This window comes from Thunnus albacares, chromosome 6 (genome assembly GCF_914725855.1).
Source record: "Thunnus albacares chromosome 6, fThuAlb1.1, whole genome shotgun sequence".
NCBI classification, from domain to species: Eukaryota; Metazoa; Chordata; class Actinopteri; order Scombriformes; family Scombridae; genus Thunnus; species Thunnus albacares.
Window position 1 is genome coordinate 2654959 of NC_058111.1, and position 18485 is coordinate 2673443.

An 18485-nucleotide genomic window follows, 5' to 3' on the forward strand; every position below is an offset into this window, starting at 1 on the left:
CTGTAATCATTCCTCCTGTTCATACTGACCATTAGAAGATCCCTTCATAATGCACTTACATCCTCCTTCTGTGTATTTGAAAGTTTATCTGAAGCTAATATGAAGCTTCAGCGTCCAAATGAGTCAAATCAAGTAGATATCTTTCAACGTTACAGTCTTTTTAGTGTCAAAGTCCCTCTTTTTGTTACTATACTTCCACCTGCAGCTCAACAGGGAAAACACTGTCTGAGGAAACACAAAGAGGAGAATTTGATGCTAAAAAGACTGTAAATGTGTCAGATATCCACTTGATATGACTAACTCAGACTGCTGAAGCTGAATAGAAGCTTCACATCAACTTTTAAATGACTGTGTGGACACACTGTGGATTTTGGCCTCCATCACTTCCATTGAAAGCACATTTGAAGGATCTTTTAATATCCAGTATGATCAGGAGGAATGATTACAGCGAGGAAAACATGTTTCACTGTTCATTTGGGCTCCTGACTGCTGTTTTGAGACAGACAACGGAATATTGTGAAACCTGTCCCGTATGTGTGATCGATGTTGGCGTCATCGGGAGGAAACATTCATCCTCTAACTTGTATTAAAGTTGTACTGACGTGAGAATATTTTCTGTCTCGATGATTCATTCCAGGCGAGGCAGGTCCTGGGAGACAACTTCTGTCAGTGTGAGTTTACACACACACACACACACACACACTGCATGTCATTGTGTTAAAGATTCTGTTGCAAAGATAAAATAACTTCAAAAAGTCATCTTTACTTTTTATTGCAAAAACGGCTCACTAACAAACAGTAAAATACAGATTTCTAACTTAAAGAGTCTTTAAGGCTTTATGTTTGTTTTATTGTTGCATCTCGTCTATAAAAACTTTATGAATAGGAAACTCTGATCCCTCATTTCATATATTTTTATGTATCATTTCTTATGTTTTCAGCCTGTATTCCTTTGCTTGTTTTGTGCCTGACGTGTTTTGTACTGTTTGTCATTTGTTGAAATTCTGAAAAGCTTTTTTTTATTTTTAATTGTTGTGTTTTTGTTGTTCCTCTTTGTTAGAAACATATGTTACTTACAACATGTCTGAGGTTACTGTAAGGGAACGTCACATAATAATAATAATAATAATAATAATAATAATAATAATGATAATAAAGAAAGCTGAATAAAATAATAAGTAGATAGAAAAGTAAGGCATTAAGCAGACTGTGGACATTTCTTATTGTAAGTCTGAGAAGCTGTTTTCAGCAGATGAGCGGATGAGGTGACATCACTTCCTGTTTTTCAGCCCCTCAGTTCGACCAGGACAACCTGAAGAAGTCGTCTGCCTCGCCGCGACTGGACGACGTCCACGGCTATCACCGCGGCAGGCGTCAGTCAGGTCAGGGTTAGTCGTCTCTTTCTTTGTGCTGCAGATCCATCAATAAATACAATCAATAAAGACCGTTTTCATGGTGATTTCACACCTAAAGATCAGTTTACTGATCAGTTAGTGTTACTCAGGCTGTGAACACAGTTGTTTGATGTTGTTTGGTTATTTGTATGATCTCATGATTTAATTCCCTGGAGCTTTGTCTCCGTTTTTTGTTCTTATACTTATTTATATGTTATTGTGTTTTGAATTTGATTGTTTTCAATAAAGTTAAATTAAGAAAGAATGAAAAAAAAAGAAATGGAAATCAAAAAACAACAAACAAAAAAAAAACATGGTGCTGGACTCTTATAAGAGAAAGTCTGCGTTACCAAGTGGAGGTTTGGAGTTTGAGGGCTTTACTAATAAGAATATTGAGTTGCATTGTGGGAAATGTAGGCTCTGGTGTTTTTGAAGTGTTTTGGACTAAAAGTCCAGATATCTTGGCTTCTGCTGCTTTGGTTTTTATGATATTTTTAAAATAAATAATAATAATATAATATGTATAATGACAAAATATAAAAATAATATAAATTTAGAAGATTTTGTAGTTCTGATTATTTAGATTTGATGTTTGATTACTCTTTAACTTTTAAATCTCAGATGTCAGAGCATCTATGAACACAACCTTAATTTAAGGTTTAATATGATTTGTAGTTTATGGCGTAAAACCACTAGTGTGGTTCTCTTCTATAAGTGGGTCAACAAATAAACCAGAGTTGAGTTACTTGTGTACAGGATTCTTTGAATTTGAAAGAAGCTGAATGCATCCAATAATAAATGACTGAAGGTCTCCGCTCTGTTTGTCCCTCCAGAGCCTCCAGAGCTGCTGATGTACACACCTGAGAAGTCCAGGAGGGGTCTGCCGCTGCTGCTGGAGGGAAACCTGCCGTACAGACGCACCAGGAGACAGTCAGGTAGACACAGAAACACCAGGAGACAGTCAGGTAGACACAGAGACACCAGGAGACAGTCAGGTAGACACAGAGACACCAGGAGACAGTCAGGTAGACACAGAGACACCAGGAGACAGTCAGGTAGACACAGAGACACCCAGGAGACAGTCAGGGAGACACAGACACACCAGGAGACAGTCAGGTAGACACAGAGACACCAGGAGACAGTCAGGTAGACACAGAGACACCCAGGAGACAGTCAGGTAGACACAGAGACACCAGGAGACAGTCAGGTAGACACAGAGGCACCAGGAGACAGTCAGGTAGACACAGAGACACCAGGAGACAGTCAGGTAGACACAGAGACACCAGGAGACATTCAGGTAGACACAGACGCACCAGGAGACAGTCATGTAGACACAGATGCACCAGGAGACAGTCAGGTAGACACAGAGACACCAGGAGACAGTCAGGTAGACACAGAGACACCAGGAGACAGTCAGGTAGATACAGAGGCATCAGGAGACAGTCAGGTAGACACAAAGACACCAGGAGACAGTCAGGTAGATACAGACGCACTGGGAGATAGTCAGGGAGACACAGAGACACCAGGAGACAGTCAGATAGACACAGATGCACCAGGAGACAGTCAGGTAGACACAGAGGCACCAGGAGACAGTCAGGTAGACACAGATGCACCAGGAGACAGTCAGGTAGACACAGAGGCACCAGGAGACAGTCAGGTAGACAGAGAGACACCAGGAGACAGTCAGGTAGACACAGAGGCATCAGGAGACAGTCAGGGAGACACAGAGACACCAGGAGACAGTCATGTAGACACAGAGACACCCAGGACACAGTCAGATAGACACAGATGCACCAGGAGACAGTCAGATAGACACAGATGCACCAGGAGACAGTCAGGTAGACACAGAGGCACCAGGAGACAGTCAGGTAGACAGAGAGACACCAGGAGACAGTCAGGTAGACACAGACAGAGGCACCGCCGGCAGCTTTTCATCTATCTCTGAGGTCCTGTTTACATCTGGTATTAACATGGGTCTTGGGTGATCCGATCACAAGTGGACAGCTTTAAGTACGTCTGTTTACACTTGGCATTAACATCCGTTTCCACATGCGTCCTGAGTGACCTCTTGTGATCGGATCACCCGAGATGGATGTTAATACCAGGTGTAAACAGGGCCTGAGCCAAAAACGCTTCTGCCAGAGATTGCAGGTGTAACACTTACAGACAGAGCAGTTTCCTCACTACAGCTAAACCTGTCAACACCGGGTTTGAGAAGGACAAAAACTGCTCGCAAATCAAAATATTATAGACATATGCACCTCAGGACAGCAGAGAGACGTGTGCTCTCAGTCTGTGAATATTCATCAAAGCACTGAGCCAAGTGTCTGTTTCTCTTCCAGCTCCAGCTAAAGACATCGAAGCAGCTTTTCATCCCAACGGTGAGCAAGTTTCTTATATTTACACCAATTTGGCAGCTTTCATAAAAAAAAACTAATCGACCCATCGACCAGCAGCTGTTCACTATCACTCATTTTAGGCATTTGTTCCTTCCGACTAAAAATAATAGAAGAGTTTTCTTTCCACTTGTTAAGTGGAGCTGAAATCTTACTCCAAATTCGTGTTTGTATTCTTGGGAACACAAATGAGCCCAAAGTTACTGGAAATCTGCCTCTGAGATGATATTGATTGATATTGACCACTGAAGATCAAATTTGTTTGGATGAGTGAGCCCCATTGTTCTTGAGGAATGTATTGGTATTTACTTAACGCGTTGGTATTGAAAGCATCTGATTTCTCTCAGATGTATCTGGACTTGTTTTGTTGTTGATGTTACTGGAGTGACTGGTATGACTGCAGGCTTCTGTTTTAGTGCAGCCCTGCATAGCAGGCCTGCAGCCCCACTCATTCAAAATATCTGAGACAGAACTGCTGCTGATAAGTTCCTGGCAACCAACAACAACATCTTAAAAACATGTCTGTCTCTCTTTCCATCACATTCCTTCGTCTCTTCTGCACCGCCCGGGGAATCCTTCCAGCTTTGACGGTAAGACAGTGTCTCACTCGTTTATGTGTGTTTGCTTTATGCATGTGCTGTTTTTTTTTTGCTGCGTCACATGACTGATGGGCTTGGTCCACGTAACATGTAAACATAGAGAACTTAATTTCATTTAAACTGAGCACTGCTACATTCTTCCTTCTCCACTCTTCTTCTTTGATATTAATACTACTGTTGGTTTGTAAAGCACTCAATGGTTTAAAATATCGTGGTGGTAATGTCATGGTGTGTTTTTGCAGCAGGCGGGCAGCGAGGGTGAGCTGTGCCAAGCGGACAGTCTGGGCTCAGCGGGCAGCAGCAGCACACTCGCATCCTCCGTCATCGAGGTGGAGGCCGAGCGGACCGAATCACGGCTGACGTCACAATTGCAACCAAACCAGGAAGAAGAGGTACTTTACCGTGACGAGGCTGAGATTAGACGGATTAGATTAGATTAGAATAGATGAAACAAGATGTGACGTGATCTGTTTAGATCAGATTACATTATTTTAAATTTCATTAGATTACATTAGACATGATGTGACCTGACCTGACGTGATGGTACTAATCTAACAGCAGTTCAGGGTAGGTCAAATCTAATCTAATATAATCTAATCCAATCTAAAGTCATATGTAATCTAATCCAGTCTAATATAATCTGATGTCACATAACATCACGTCTAATCTAAACTAATCTGATCTAATCTAACGTCACATCACGTCAATCAGTTTACTTTACTTTAGTTTAGACCAGACCTGAGATTGACATTGACTGGAATAGATTAGATTAGACATTACAGTGGATTAGATTGATTAGATTGATACTTTGGTATCAGCATCCAATAAGGCAAATCAGACTTAAATAAAATGAAATTGTGAAAATTTATATCTTGAATTTAGTTGATTTAACCAACTTGGACTTGATACCTGCTTGTGTAAAACCAATAGTGTTCTATTCTATTAAAATCTATTATTTTCTATTTTCCTCTGTTCCAATGAGGAGGAAGAGGAGGAGGAGGAGTTGACCTCCCTTGGCCCTCCTCCCACCCTGTCCATCACAGAAGAGATCCTGGAGTTCATCAACCAGAGCAGAGCCAGAGAAGGACTCACCGCCATTCATACTGACTCTACGGTTAGAATGCACTCTACTGGACTTCATATGTGACATAAAAGACTCTACTCTACTCGAAAAGGACTCAATTTACCACCTGATACACATAACCTGCACATAAATCATCTTTAATCTAGTGTAGTCTCCTAAAGAGCAGTTCATCAGGCAGTTGAGAGCCAGAAAAAAACACAAATAAGACTGAACTTACAGACAATTTTGCTGTATTTTTAGAGCCTTGCTAGTTCATTGCATGAGTGAGTTCAATAAATTTGAGTTTGTAATCTGGGGAGCATTAATGAGCTCAGAAAAGCATATAGAAATCTGCCTCATATATGTTGATATTTCTTGTTTGTAAATGCCTGCAGTTGGCACTAGTGGAAAGGTCAGGGGGGGGAACCAAAATCACGTTTCATGGAGTCTGGGCAGTAGACCACAGTAATCCTTCAAATAAGAGTTCCATTTATTCTATTCATTCTGCAACTCTTTGTTCTGGAGCATCCTTTAAGTCATGTCACACTTTTCATGACTCCAAGATGCATCTTCATAGATATATGAAGCACCAGATAAAATCGTTAATTGTGGAGTGAATCTTTTTTTTTAAATGTTTTCTTACTTTTCTTTTAAGGAGCAGCACGAGGATACCCAGCCTCCATCTAACCAGACCAACTTCACCTGCCCACTGCCCCCAGTCGCCTGTCCCTCCAGCCCAGAACAAAGAACCACAGTGCAACAGGAGCAGGATAAAGTAGAGACAGAGGTCATCAGCACCCTCCGAAGCCAGACTGGTGGCTCTGAGGAGGAAAATGGACTTGAAAATGAGACAACTACAGATGAAGTCCATGAAATTCTAGATGCAACAAGTCAAGTGGAAAAGGGAGTGGGGGCAGATGGAGAGACACAAAAAGTAGAGGTGGAAAGAAAGAAACAAGTGAAGAAAGCAAAGGATGAAGGAGAGGGAGAGAGCACCCACCCCACTCCAACACCTCTCTCTTCCCCTATTCCTACATCAGACCTTCAGTCCTCCATCTCGGCAGAGGAGGAGAGAGAGGCAAGTTGTCACTTAGTCAGTGAGGAGACAAACACAGAGGCCACCACTTACTCCCCAAATCCAGATCACCGTCATCATCCCATCCAGAGCCGCCAGCAACCCAAAAGAGGCTCCCACCTCACCAAGCGTGACAAGAATATCATCGAAAAAATCAGGAGTTACTACAAGGCAGCAGCTGAGGCTGAGGAGGACGAAGAGGATGCAGAAGAAGATGGACAGGAAGGAGTGACATCAAGAAGGAGAAACAGTTTCTCACAAATCCCCTCTGGCTTGGTGAAGGAGTCTGTGTCACGCTTTGATATAAGTGGACACCAGGGGGAGCCAGAGAATGGGAAACAAAAGTGTGAAACAACTGAAATAACTGATGGAGAGGTTGATCAAGAGGTAGTTTCCCCCACTGGTTCCGCCTCTTCCCAACCTCCACTCTCAGCAGATGCAGAGAAAGATGGGCAGGCAGATAAACCAATCAGCTCCCTGGATTTTGAGGCAGAGGGAGAAAGTGGACCAGACAAGTCATCAACATCCTCTCTGATCCAGGACAATGCTAACCAAATGGGACTGAATTTACAGTCAAACCCAATCAAGCCTGTTGGGGAAGAGACAGGGATTCAGGACACAAATGGGAAAGGCTGCAAAGAACGATTGGAAGAAGGAGTGGAGGATGTACAGGAGGTGAAAACAAGTGTTGTGACTACTGGGGAGAAAGGTGGAAATTCACTGCAAGGAGATAGACTATGTATCACCAAACAGAGTAAGTGCAGAGATGAAACAACAACAAATGCTTTAGAGCAAGCTGTTATGAACAGGAATGGATCTAACCAAGCAGCCCCAACAGAACCAAAGACAAGCCGCAAAGAACCCTCATCACCTCTGCCAAATACAGAGCGATGTGACAAAACTGAGACCAAAACTCAGTCCGATTGGACAAAAAGCAAACAAAGAGACCTTGTCAAGACCAGTGGGAACCTTGATGATCTTCCCAGTCAGATAAAAGTAGGCCGATGGTCCCGCCACTCCAAGATTGTCACTGCCAACCGGGCCTTGTTTGAGGGCATGGGATCAGATGTAGCAGGTATAGGGTTCTTTGAGGCCAGCCCTGTGGTGGACCCCGCGCTGATGGAGAACTCAGAGCGTATTCTGAGCAAGGTCCAAACATTGGCCCGGATGTATAGTGCCAAAGCCAGCACCATGAAGGTCCCACTGCATCAGAAACGGATCAGCTCTGTAAGGAACCAGTCCTGGGGCTCAGCTAGACTGTCTGGACTTTCAGCACAGACTAAAAGCCAGACACAGGTTGAATCTCAGGCCCAAACTAAACACCGACAGCAAACACAAAAGGAAACCAACAGACAGCCAAAATACGACATCCAAAGTCATGCATATGCAAACTCATGTCATGGTCCAACTCATGCTGAGGCAAAACACCAATCAGATACCCGAACAGAGACCAAGTATGGAACCCAAACTCACTCAGAGACCAAAGTTCAGAGTCAAACCAGGCAGCAGTTACAGACCCAAACCAAAAGCCAGATGTGGAGTCATTACCAAAGCCAAACCCAGACCAAGGCTTACAGACAGTACCAGACCCAAACCATGAACCAGGAGGACCACAGGATTCAGGAGGAGAGGACTAACACAGCAGAGAGCCTGATGAATGGTAGGTTGGCCTTTCTAAAACTTTTTCTAAGATTCATTGACTTGGGGTTTCCTGGAGATTTAGTTAGACCAAAACCAAAGTGCTGAACCAACAGACTGATCCACATTGTTGCTACTCAGCTCACAATTTTAAATGATATAGATCAATATCTCTGTTTGTGTCATTATGATCAGTTATAATCCATTACTGAGGTATTTGTTCACGGTTTTCTTCTAGATTTTCAGGAGACAGCAATGGTCCCCAGTGATCCTCTGCTGTTTGGTCATGTGTTAGTCAAAGAGCAGCTGACCCCAGCCTGTCACCACCAGACAAATGGACTCGCCCTCTCCAGGCCCAGGGACTTTGTCTCTGCCTTAACCAAAGAAAGAGACTCCAGCATGGACTGTAGATCAGGTGACAACTCCCAGACTTTCACCACGCCTGAGGAAAATGCGTCCACTTCACTCAGATGTCGGTCATCCAGTCCAGCCCAGGACAAACGTTACAATATCTCCACAGACACATCCTTGACTTCTACAGCATCTAGGAATCACCTCAGTGCGCAACCTGAAGATCAGAGCTCCAGCCTGGGCTGCTCTGCCAGTGACAACCCCCTGATGTCCACCACGACCTTGGATCGTAGCGTCACAGAGTTCAGGGACTACTGCGAAGTCCTGAATCATGCAGATACTAAAGAGACAGAAAAAAGAGAGGGGTGAGTGGATAATATTTACAGAAATATTAGTAATTAATGGCCCCTTCTAAAGGGGCCATTAATTACTCTATGACTTCTTGACATCTGTTGACAACTGTAAACAATGCAACAACAACAGGACTGGGAATGCGTCATGCACTACACAACCCATCAAAGTGGTCTGTGATTAACATGAAATACAAATATAATGGTAAATATTTATACTAGTAAACTCAAACAACCTAAAAACAAATTCAAATTCACTCAAACAAATTCTGTCCTATTTACATTTATGAAACGAAATGTCATTGTCTGTATATCTTTTTTCACCCCTTACAATGCAAGTCTTAATGTAGATTTTTAAAAATACAGTTTCATTAGAAAGATATAAAGGTTTAAAAAGAGGTAAACTTGGTAGCGATAGCGTGCTCAGTTGATATGTCTCTCAGGAAATAGCACACAGCAGTGGTCTTTGCCAATATTTTATCCTACCTCAGCTCTGCCAAGTTGTTAAAATTGACCCTCAAGACTTTTGACCCTCAAGTACGTGAGAAATATTTCAACAAGTCATTCAATCCATCATACAATCAGGAAATACTGATGTGTTGATGTCTTTTGGTGTAAAAATATAAAGAAAACAGGATTTAGCAGGTTTCCCATTCTCAGTTTGTATGGAACAAGAATTTAGTGGCTAGAGGAACGGCTGTTTAAGATACTGTCATAGAGACATTACATACAGTCATCATCTATTATTTTCCTTAATGTACATTACCATTTTGTGTTGACTGCCAGAGAGATTCTTACTTGTTGCGTCTCTGACTCTTGACTCATATCCTGAATGTATGATTCTCCTTCTCATTGTCTGCAGGTCAGAGATGAGTGGTGGACTTCGTGTTTACTCAGTCAGAGAGGACTCATCATCTGTCATTGCCCACGTGGCAAGCTCGGAGCCAACTCTCTCTGCTCATAGCATACCACAGTCAAACATTTCCAAAGATGGGGATGAGCTGAACAAACATAAGCAGGATATGCCAGTGGTACATTATGTACAAGACAAAAATTATACACAACATAATGAAAGTGGGAGTGTTCATGCAGGGCCTGAATCCCTAGTGTGCACAGGACCCAGGGGTGGAGAGGGAACTCCAGGAGAACTGGTACTGATGGTAGCATCTACACAGAACCAGGGGCCAAACCCAGGACTGACTGGAGAGGATGCCCAGAGAGAAGCTCTTCAACAGGGGGATGGAAGCCTCACCCCCCTGGGTACCTCTGAAGGCCCAGAGAAAGATGAGCCCCCGAGTGAGCAGATGATGTTAAATGAAACCAAGCATGATTTGAACGATTCTTCTTCACAAACCAGGATGTTTCCACAAGGTTCAACAGTGGTCTTTTCAGATGAGCCACCTAACTACGGATCCTCAGGCAAACTGGTTGTTCCATCAGCCCCAAATCAGCCTTTGCACATGATCTTTGACCCCTCAAAGGGTTCTAGTCATATAGTCACAGAAACCCCCGATGGTCACAAAGCAAGAGAAGGGGCAGCACCACGTCCGTGGTCATCGGTTCAAAGTCCAGAATCAAATCCTGCTGAACCACGCTCTCCGTTGGCACAGTCCATAGACTGTCTACCAACATTCACCAGCCAGAGGCCACCAGACATACCCACTACAACAGGCAAACGGGCTCCTTTTAACACCTGGAATATCAATAACACCACGCCATATGACTGCAGGTATGTCTTAAGTACATTAAACCATGTTTGTGAAAATAAAAAATGGTTTACTTTCACTATCCACAGCAGCTTTTTAACAGAGAATATAACTTAAGACCTTGGCTAACCACAGTAAATGAAACACTTTAAAAGAATGTAGTCTCTAGATTTTACAGATATTTGGTGAAGAATTACATGCAATTGGGAAAAAAACTATTATATTACTATATTTGGATAGTCCAAAGTTAAACGCAACTGTCAAGGTACAGAAAATAGATGCTGAACAGAACAGATTTTTTTTAATCATTACAGCTGAGTGGTCCAAATCTTTGCGCTCTGTAGAAGATTTAATTAACATTTGCCCCCGTCATGTGCTTGGTAATTTTTCTTTTGATAAAGCAAAATACAAAATGTTAAATATAGAAACCAATGACTCTTTAATCAGACTTTGATTTATTTCACTGGCTTTAAGCATGAGCATCAACAGATGTTTTAAAACCCTAATGTATGCTAAAGTGTTTAGAACTTAGCTCCTCAAGATTCCTTGGGGCTCTTCTGACCATTTTCTTGATGCCAAATAGCAACAACGCAGTACAGAATGTCTCCACGGGTTGTTATTGATAGATCTGCTGACAAGCACATCACTGTCTTTTAATAACATTTGTTTCATTCAGAACTCTTTGTACGTGTGTGGGATAAAGGAAGTTTAGACTGTTTTCCTTGCTAAAGAAAAATTAGCATGTATGAAACACAAACAACAGCACAAAAGCTGCGAGCAGCTGTGGTTGCTACTCTTATTGTATTTGGCCCCTTCAATGGAGCTCCCAACAAAAACTTTTGAGTTCCAATTTGACCAAGCCAAACATTCATATTTTGCACATTTCTGTCTTTTATTTCTTTTCCTAATGTTAGATTTTAGTTTTGCCTGGCAGTTAACTACTCAAAAAATTCACCTACGAGGCTTCTACATAAGTCAGATATATCTCAAAATGCAAACTCAAGAAATCAGAGAGGCATGTAAAGTTATCAATGAATACACCTTTCTTAATTAACAACAGTTATAAATTCACTACAGGCAAAAACTGTTAAGATCTTCTTTAATGGTCACAATTTATTACCCATTCCCTTTTCTACGGTGCCCCTGAGAGCTCAATGCAGTGCAACTTAACAAAACACATGCAAAACATAACAAAACTGAGAACACAACTAACCTATTTTTTCTGTATTTGAAGCATGTTTTATTATGCTACATTTGTGCTATCAGAATGGTGAAAGTGTTTTGTCTATTTGAGTGTGTTTTCTTAAATTGCAGTGTGTCCAGGCCACTGTACTTTTACCTGCTGAGCCATTAGTTCAGCTTTAATAAAACATACCAAACAAACCTACTTTTTAATGTTAACAAAATTCTATTTTATGACTACTGAATATTAATTCCTCACTTATCTAAACTGTAAATGTCTGATACTTAGTAAATCTAAAGGTTAGAACAGCAAATTAACTGCAGATACATAAACATACATACCATTTGTTGCTCAAAATCCTACTTCTACTGACCACAGGAGGATAGTATGGTCACACTGTAATTTAAGATATTTATCTATAAATTAATAACTAAATCATTTTAAGTCACACAAACTTCAGGGTTAGACTACAATATTGTTTACCATCTCCAGATGAATAATTTCTGGCTTAAAGAATGATTACATTCTTAATTAGCATTGAATCAAACTTAGTTCAACAGAGAGAATATAATGAACTGTCTTAATCTCATCGACTCTGAAGAAGTGTAACGTTTTTACTTAATGTCCTTTTTAAAGAAGAGGTCCTTTGTTTTTTGTTTTTTAAATCCTCTTTTTGAATGAGTCCATGAAAGAATGTGTGAGTGCCTCTGGCGTGTCATAAATCCATGTCTCTTGACAGATTAAGATCTCTGTAGAGGTGGAGACCTCTGTTGTGATAACCTGTGATTTATCAGTGCTAACATATTGTATTGTTGAGCTGAAAGGCAAACTTTGCAAATCCTGGTGTTTTCTGCAAAGGTCTAAAACTCACCATTATTATCCTTTGGTGAGCTTCTGTCAGAGTTAAATTCAAGAGAAAGTAATTGATCTCCTGATATTTCTTATTTGAAAAGTTAGAGGTCAGTTTACTTTTAAAGGTTCCTGTAACACAAAGTCTTTTACACTCCAAAGAAAAACTAACAAAGGGGACCAGTTTGGATCCCTACAGCAGATTATAGTAGAGATGAAGTGTAGAGAAGCATCAGCAGTTTTCATACTATACCCCATTTATGAAATGACAATTGAATTTAGTCTAAGTTAGGTCTTGCCTGAGCTGTATACAGGTAAACCAACAACCAAAACAAAACCAACATCACCAAATCTACAGCTCATTAGACACAGGCAGTCAAAAACTGAATAGCAAGCTCATAACTGTGTCCTTTTTAAAAAATCTGTGCTTCTTTGTCAGTTCCAGGGAAGCAGACCAGCAGGGCTCAGGATCCCCCACCAGTGCGCCCATCGCCAGCCCCCCCTCAGGCAGCCGCTCTTCTTTCCGACCGTCCTTGGAGACACCCGGCTTGGTGGAGAGATCTAACCAGGATGCAGACCCCACCACAGCCCCCTCAGCCTTCAGACCCAGCCTCAAACACAGCTCCCCTTCTCCCATCAGAGCTTTCTCCACCTCACCCTCCCTCCCACCTTCCTCCTCCTCCTCTGTTCGAGCGTCTCCTTGCCCCTCGCCGTTCAGGGTCGTTGCAGCACCTTCTCCCACCCCCTTATCTGCTGAAGGCTTCACCTCCCCGAACACTGTCCCCAGGGCTCTTCCCTGCTTCTCTCCTCCTCCCTCTTCTGGGAGGGGCTCCTCCATGAGAGCTCCTCCTGCCTCTTCTCCTACACCCTCCCCAGCGTTCGATTCCTCCTCCTCCTCTTCCTCTGGGAGGTCTTCATCCATGAAAGCAGGTCCTTCTTCCTCCCCTACACTGCCCTCTTCCCTCCGCTCTCCTCCATGTTCCTCCCCCACAGCATCTTCGTCTGCATTCAGCAGATCGTTAGCTGCCTCCTGTATCAGCCAGTCCATCAGTCAGAGTATGGCGAAAAAGAATGCTGCCCGACATCAAGCCCAACCCTCAAACACAGTAAACCAAAGCCCTTCCTCCACCCCTTCCTTACCGTCCTCTCATCTACGACGTCGCTCCCCTTCACCTAAACTCCCTCCTGGTCAGCAAGGCTCCAGCACACCTGCCTATGCCCAGTTAGGGTGCACTGTAGATGGGTACCAACATCCAAGGTGTCCACCATCCTTTCTCCGGTCCCCTTCTCCATCACCTGTGCAGTCGACTCCTCCCTCTCTTTCCCAACGCTCTCCTTCCCCATCTATGAGGCCTCCCCACGCTTCTTCCTCTTCCTCCTGTGCCTCATTCCTTCACTCCAAAACTGACTCATCACAAAACCCTAACAACAACAACAATAACAATGTTGGCTTATCTGGTTTCACCGCAGTGATCAGAAATGCAAGTAATGCCAGCATCTGCAGCATTAATGGTGCTGTCAGTAATGGGGGTTGGTCAGTCAGTCCACAGAAGGCGCCACTAGCTAATGGTAGTGCTAATGCTACTGTAGAACAACAAACCCATGATCCTCTCTGGTCGGGGTCACACAACCGTGTAGCTCGGCCTTTTTCTGCGTCTGAACCTAGCTCAAGAGTTCAGTCTCCATCTCCCTCCCCAAGCCCTGCCTCCTTTACTCGCCTCTGCTCCCCACCTCCTCAACATAATTACTCCTCTCCCATGGCAAACAAACCTCCCCACCCCAGGAGCACACGAGTAGGAGGCGTAAGTTCCCATAATCCACTTGGTCTCACTTTGGAGCTTCCAAGGGCCTCTTCAGCAAGTTCCTCATGTTCAAGCCCTCAGATCCTCTCCCCGCCTCCTATTGGCGTGTCAGTGAATGTTTGGACAAATAATGTTGCAGCACCTCAACCTAGAAACCCCCGATTCACCTCCTCCTCTCCCTCTCGCTCCTTTGCTTCCTCTTTAGGATCACCAACACTGGAGAATGCCTCCTTCCCCACTTCCTCTTCTTCTTCTGCCCCACTGCATAGTTCCAGAGCCTCCTCCCCATCTGCACCCTGGCCTCCAGTGGCCCAAACAATGTCACAAACCCTCCGTAGGTCTTTGTCCTCCAACCTCGCAGACAGAACCCCCAGCCCGGCCCGGAGCAACTCTAGTGGACTGCGCCGCTCCTGGGCAGAGGGCAGCCGTAGATCCCTTGGTTTTAGTGGTAGTGGTCGAGGGTCCTTTGACCAGCATGAGTCCGGTCCGACCAGTCCAAGAAGTGGATGGTCCTCGTATGGCAGCTCACCATCCTGCCTCAGCCCCCGAGCTGGACTTCAGTCCCCCAACTCCCTTAGCAGGCTTACTCCAGGGAAAGGCACCCTTGGTGGGCAGCATTTCACCAGCGTGCCCTGGCCAGATGTACGGGAGCTTTCGAGCAAATATAATGGAACTGATAGCCTCGATACAAGTGCTACTTCCACCATCATCGCCTCTTCTCCTTCTCCTCTCTCCCCGCTCTCGCACACCCTCCTCTCCTCTCCGACTCCATCAGACAGCCAGGCAGAATGGGGAGACCCAGAGCTGGAGGAGGGTAGCTGTCGCAGTCAGCTGATTTGCGCCTACGTTGCCCGGCCCTCCCGTGAACAAAACCTTGCCTCTTCCTGCCTGGTCCTGTCCTCCTCAGGCATCACCTCCCCTCCACCTGCCCCCTACCAGCAACCAAACTACCAAGTCAAACCCCAGCCTCAGGTCCAAATCGCCTCCACAACGCCTCCTGTACCTTCAGTCTCCTCCCCTTTGCCCTCAAGCTCATCCCCCCTACCCTTTGCCCTCTCCTCTCCTACCAAACTGGGGAACCAGAAGACCAGTTACGCCACCACAGTCAACCTCCAGATTGCTGGAAGTGGCCGGATAACCTCCTTCAGCACAGCCCAAGTTAGCCTGACCCAAACCCTCCAGGGTGGAGCCGGAGCTGGAGGATCAGGACAGGCGCAAATGGCGAGGAGAGTAAGCATCAATGGACTTTCACACCTTCCTTCCCCTCTTCCTCAGAACTGTAACAGGCTTTGAAAGACAGACAGGATTCTTTCTTTTGTGGCCTGAGGAGGTGATGCAACGAAAAAAAAGGCATTACTGTTTTTTTTTTAGAGAAAACATCCACACGTGAGTTGGCCCCTCACCACAGAGACACAAAGTATTCCAAGTTGAAAAGCTTTCTCAAATAGCAAAGCGATGGATACTTTGGCTTGGGAATAAGTTCACACCCCGAGGGACATAATGAGTGAAGACATTCCCCTGATCGTGATGGGATACGTTTGGGGTCACATGTAATGCAGACTACACATTGAATCTTAGTACCTGAGCATTAAACATTAGACTTTTCAAGAGTGGAAAATCCACCTGCACATGGCTCTTCATATTTTTCAATCTGGGCTAATGACTTTGAATAGATGCTAATGGAATTTCTTTAAAGATCCCAATTTTGTAAAAAAGTAAAGGAATACGTTGCCACCAATGGTGATGAATCACGCAGCTGTCCTCTTGCTTGATGAACACCCAAAACCCCTGAATGTCCTCAGCAGGATGTGACAGTTTAAAGACAGTTTAACCAGTCTGAAGTCTGTTCATTGGACAGTTTGCTGCTTCTGAACAGACTCTTTTTTTTGTGGATGTGATGACTTCTTGGATGGACTTTTAGATAATAATAGACAGTTAAATCAGTAACTTTAATGAGCTGGAGTACATCCATTTCTGCTAATCCTGCAAACACAGATATGTTGAAGGTCCAACCAGTGCTGTATGCAATCACAGTTACTTAATGTATTATTATTATTGCTTCTATTTTTTTTTTTCTATATTCTGTTGAACAAACATCAATTTCTGGTTTTCTGACGCCATGTGTTTAAAGTTAACTGTGGTTATTAATAATCTATCTTTTTAACCATTTTTATTCTTTTTATTTTATTGTTTATTTATGAAGTTAGTCTTATTCTCTTTGGCACTTAATATCCTTAACGTTATGTTGATATTTTGCACAGTGTCCTCAGCTCTTGGGTGTAAGTGTGTGTGTGTGTGTGTGTGTGTGTGTGTGTGTTTGAAATGACGTGTCTGGCAAGTTCTCCTTTAACTTCAGACCAAGCGGATATCTGTGTATTGTGATGTTTGTTCTCATATTGATGTACTCATTTGGGTCATTGACTTTGCACTCTGTCCTGTTGTCAGTATCCTTCAGAAACCTTGTATCTTGAGCTTCACTGGGTTTTCAGAAACAGCCTCATGACCTCAGCATCAAGCCGAAATACTGATCATCAGGAGTCAAAACAGACTCAAGTGTTCAGGTTACACACTGGTGACATATTGATTAATTCACGTATGAAAAAATCAATCTGGCAATTTTCTATATTTTTCTGTGGCTCACTGATGTGTTTTTAATCGTTTTTGGACAACAACGGAGGTCTACAGCATAGAGGAATAAGATACATCAGGCTCTGGATGCACACACAATACTTGTTGGATTAGTTCATTTCTGGTTTGGATCCAAACATGAGCTTTATTGGCAAGAATAAAAATCCAGGCAGGCATCAGGCAAATCCTATTACAGCTGATGATTGATGTTTAAGGTTCACTGTGTTTGGTTTTTCATCAATTCCAACCAAAAAAAACAGATTTAATGTCCCCAACCATTTAAAAGTTGTCTAACCTGTTGAAAGAAAGAAAACACCATTTACACAGTTTTCAGTTTCCACAAAAAATAGAAAGAAAACACAAATGAATTGCTAGTGAAAATAGTATTTGAGCAAAGGACTTTTATGAATATGAATGCAGTAAAACTGAACGTGTGGAGGTCAGATATGAAAATCATTGAATGAGTTGTTTGGTTTCTGCAGGACGCTGGTGACAGACTGGAGAGAACTTCATGTTTTTGGGAGCTGGTGAAAAGGGAAATATTAACAGTCTTCATATTAAGTCTTCATGCAGGAACCCTGATAGAGTCAGTGAGATGTATGGAAAATAAAGTTGTGTGGTGCAAAACCAAAAAAAACGCAGTGACTCGTGCATTTTATTACAGATACTGTGTCCACGTCAGTCTGTCGGTCGGGTCCAGACTCAAATATCTTGCATCATCGTAAGGCAAAGCAAGTTCATTTGTACAGCACATTTCAACAACAACAAGGCAATTCAAAGTGCTTTACATAGAGCATAAAAGGCATCAAGACAGAATATAAAGGCAACACAGGTAAAAAGACATTTAAATACGATCAAAAAGTGTTAAATTTGGAAATAAAAAGAAGCTAAAAAGGGAATAAGACAGATAAAAGAGGAGAATAAAAGTTACAGTGCAGTGTAAGATATCAACTCTCAAAATTGGTTTAATTAAAAGGCGGCAAACAGAAAAGTCTTCAGCTGTGATTTAAAAGAACTGAGAGTTTTCTGGGAGTTTGTTCCAGATATGTGGAGCATTTAAACTGAACGCTGCTTCTCCATGTTTAGTTTTTAGTCTGGGGGACAGAAAGCCAGACCTGATCCAGATGACCCGATAGGTCTGGATGTTTCATAACAGCAGATAAGAAATGTATTTTGGCTCTAAACCATTCAGTGCTCTGCAGTGCTTTTTTTAAAAAATCGATTCTTTGACAGACAGGAAGCCAGTGTAAAGATCTGAGAAGTGAGATTGATATGATCCACTTTCTTGGGCTTAGTGAGGACTCGAGCAGCAGCGTCTGAATCAGCTGCAGCTGTAGTCAAGTCTACTGAAGATAAATGCAGGACAAGTTTTTCCAAATCCTGCTGAGACATAAGTCCTTTAATTCTTGATATATTCTTCAGGTGACAGTAGGCTGACTTTGTAATTGTAA

At 43.0% G+C, this 18485-nt stretch overlaps 1 protein-coding gene and 1 long non-coding RNA gene across 6 annotated transcripts in view; one reads left to right on the forward strand and one right to left on the reverse strand.

Annotated features, from left to right (window-relative positions):
- The window catches only part of plekhg2 (pleckstrin homology domain containing, family G (with RhoGef domain) member 2), a 126281-nt gene extending 108460 nt beyond the window's left edge, over window positions 1–17821 (forward strand). Inside the window, exons 12-22 of one of the 5 annotated variants that reach the window (XM_044353718.1) lie at window positions 638–671; window positions 1290–1388; window positions 2228–2329; window positions 3737–3775; window positions 4373–4380; window positions 4632–4781; window positions 5372–5503; window positions 6108–8187; window positions 8404–8881; window positions 9729–10595; window positions 13044–17821. In XM_044353718.1, the coding sequence (XP_044209653.1) occupies window positions 638–671; window positions 1290–1388; window positions 2228–2329; window positions 3737–3775; window positions 4373–4380; window positions 4632–4781; window positions 5372–5503; window positions 6108–8187; window positions 8404–8881; window positions 9729–10595; window positions 13044–15699 (6645 nt within the window). In that variant the 3' untranslated portion in view covers window positions 15700–17821. The remainder of the gene's footprint in view (window positions 1–637; window positions 672–1289; window positions 1389–2227; window positions 2330–3736; window positions 3776–4372; window positions 4381–4631; window positions 4782–5371; window positions 5504–6107; window positions 8188–8403; window positions 8882–9728; window positions 10596–13043) is intronic. The other 4 variants (XM_044353719.1, XM_044353720.1, XM_044353721.1 and 1 more) reach the window with 4 other exon arrangements.
- Window positions 1332–3735, reverse strand: LOC122983708. Its single transcript, XR_006403754.1, has 3 exons — window positions 3656–3735; window positions 2255–2298; window positions 1332–1410 (listed from the first exon to the last, which is right to left on the reverse strand). It is a non-coding gene; the product is annotated as an uncharacterized LOC122983708 (long non-coding RNA).
- Window positions 17822–18485: the final 664 nt, after the last annotated feature.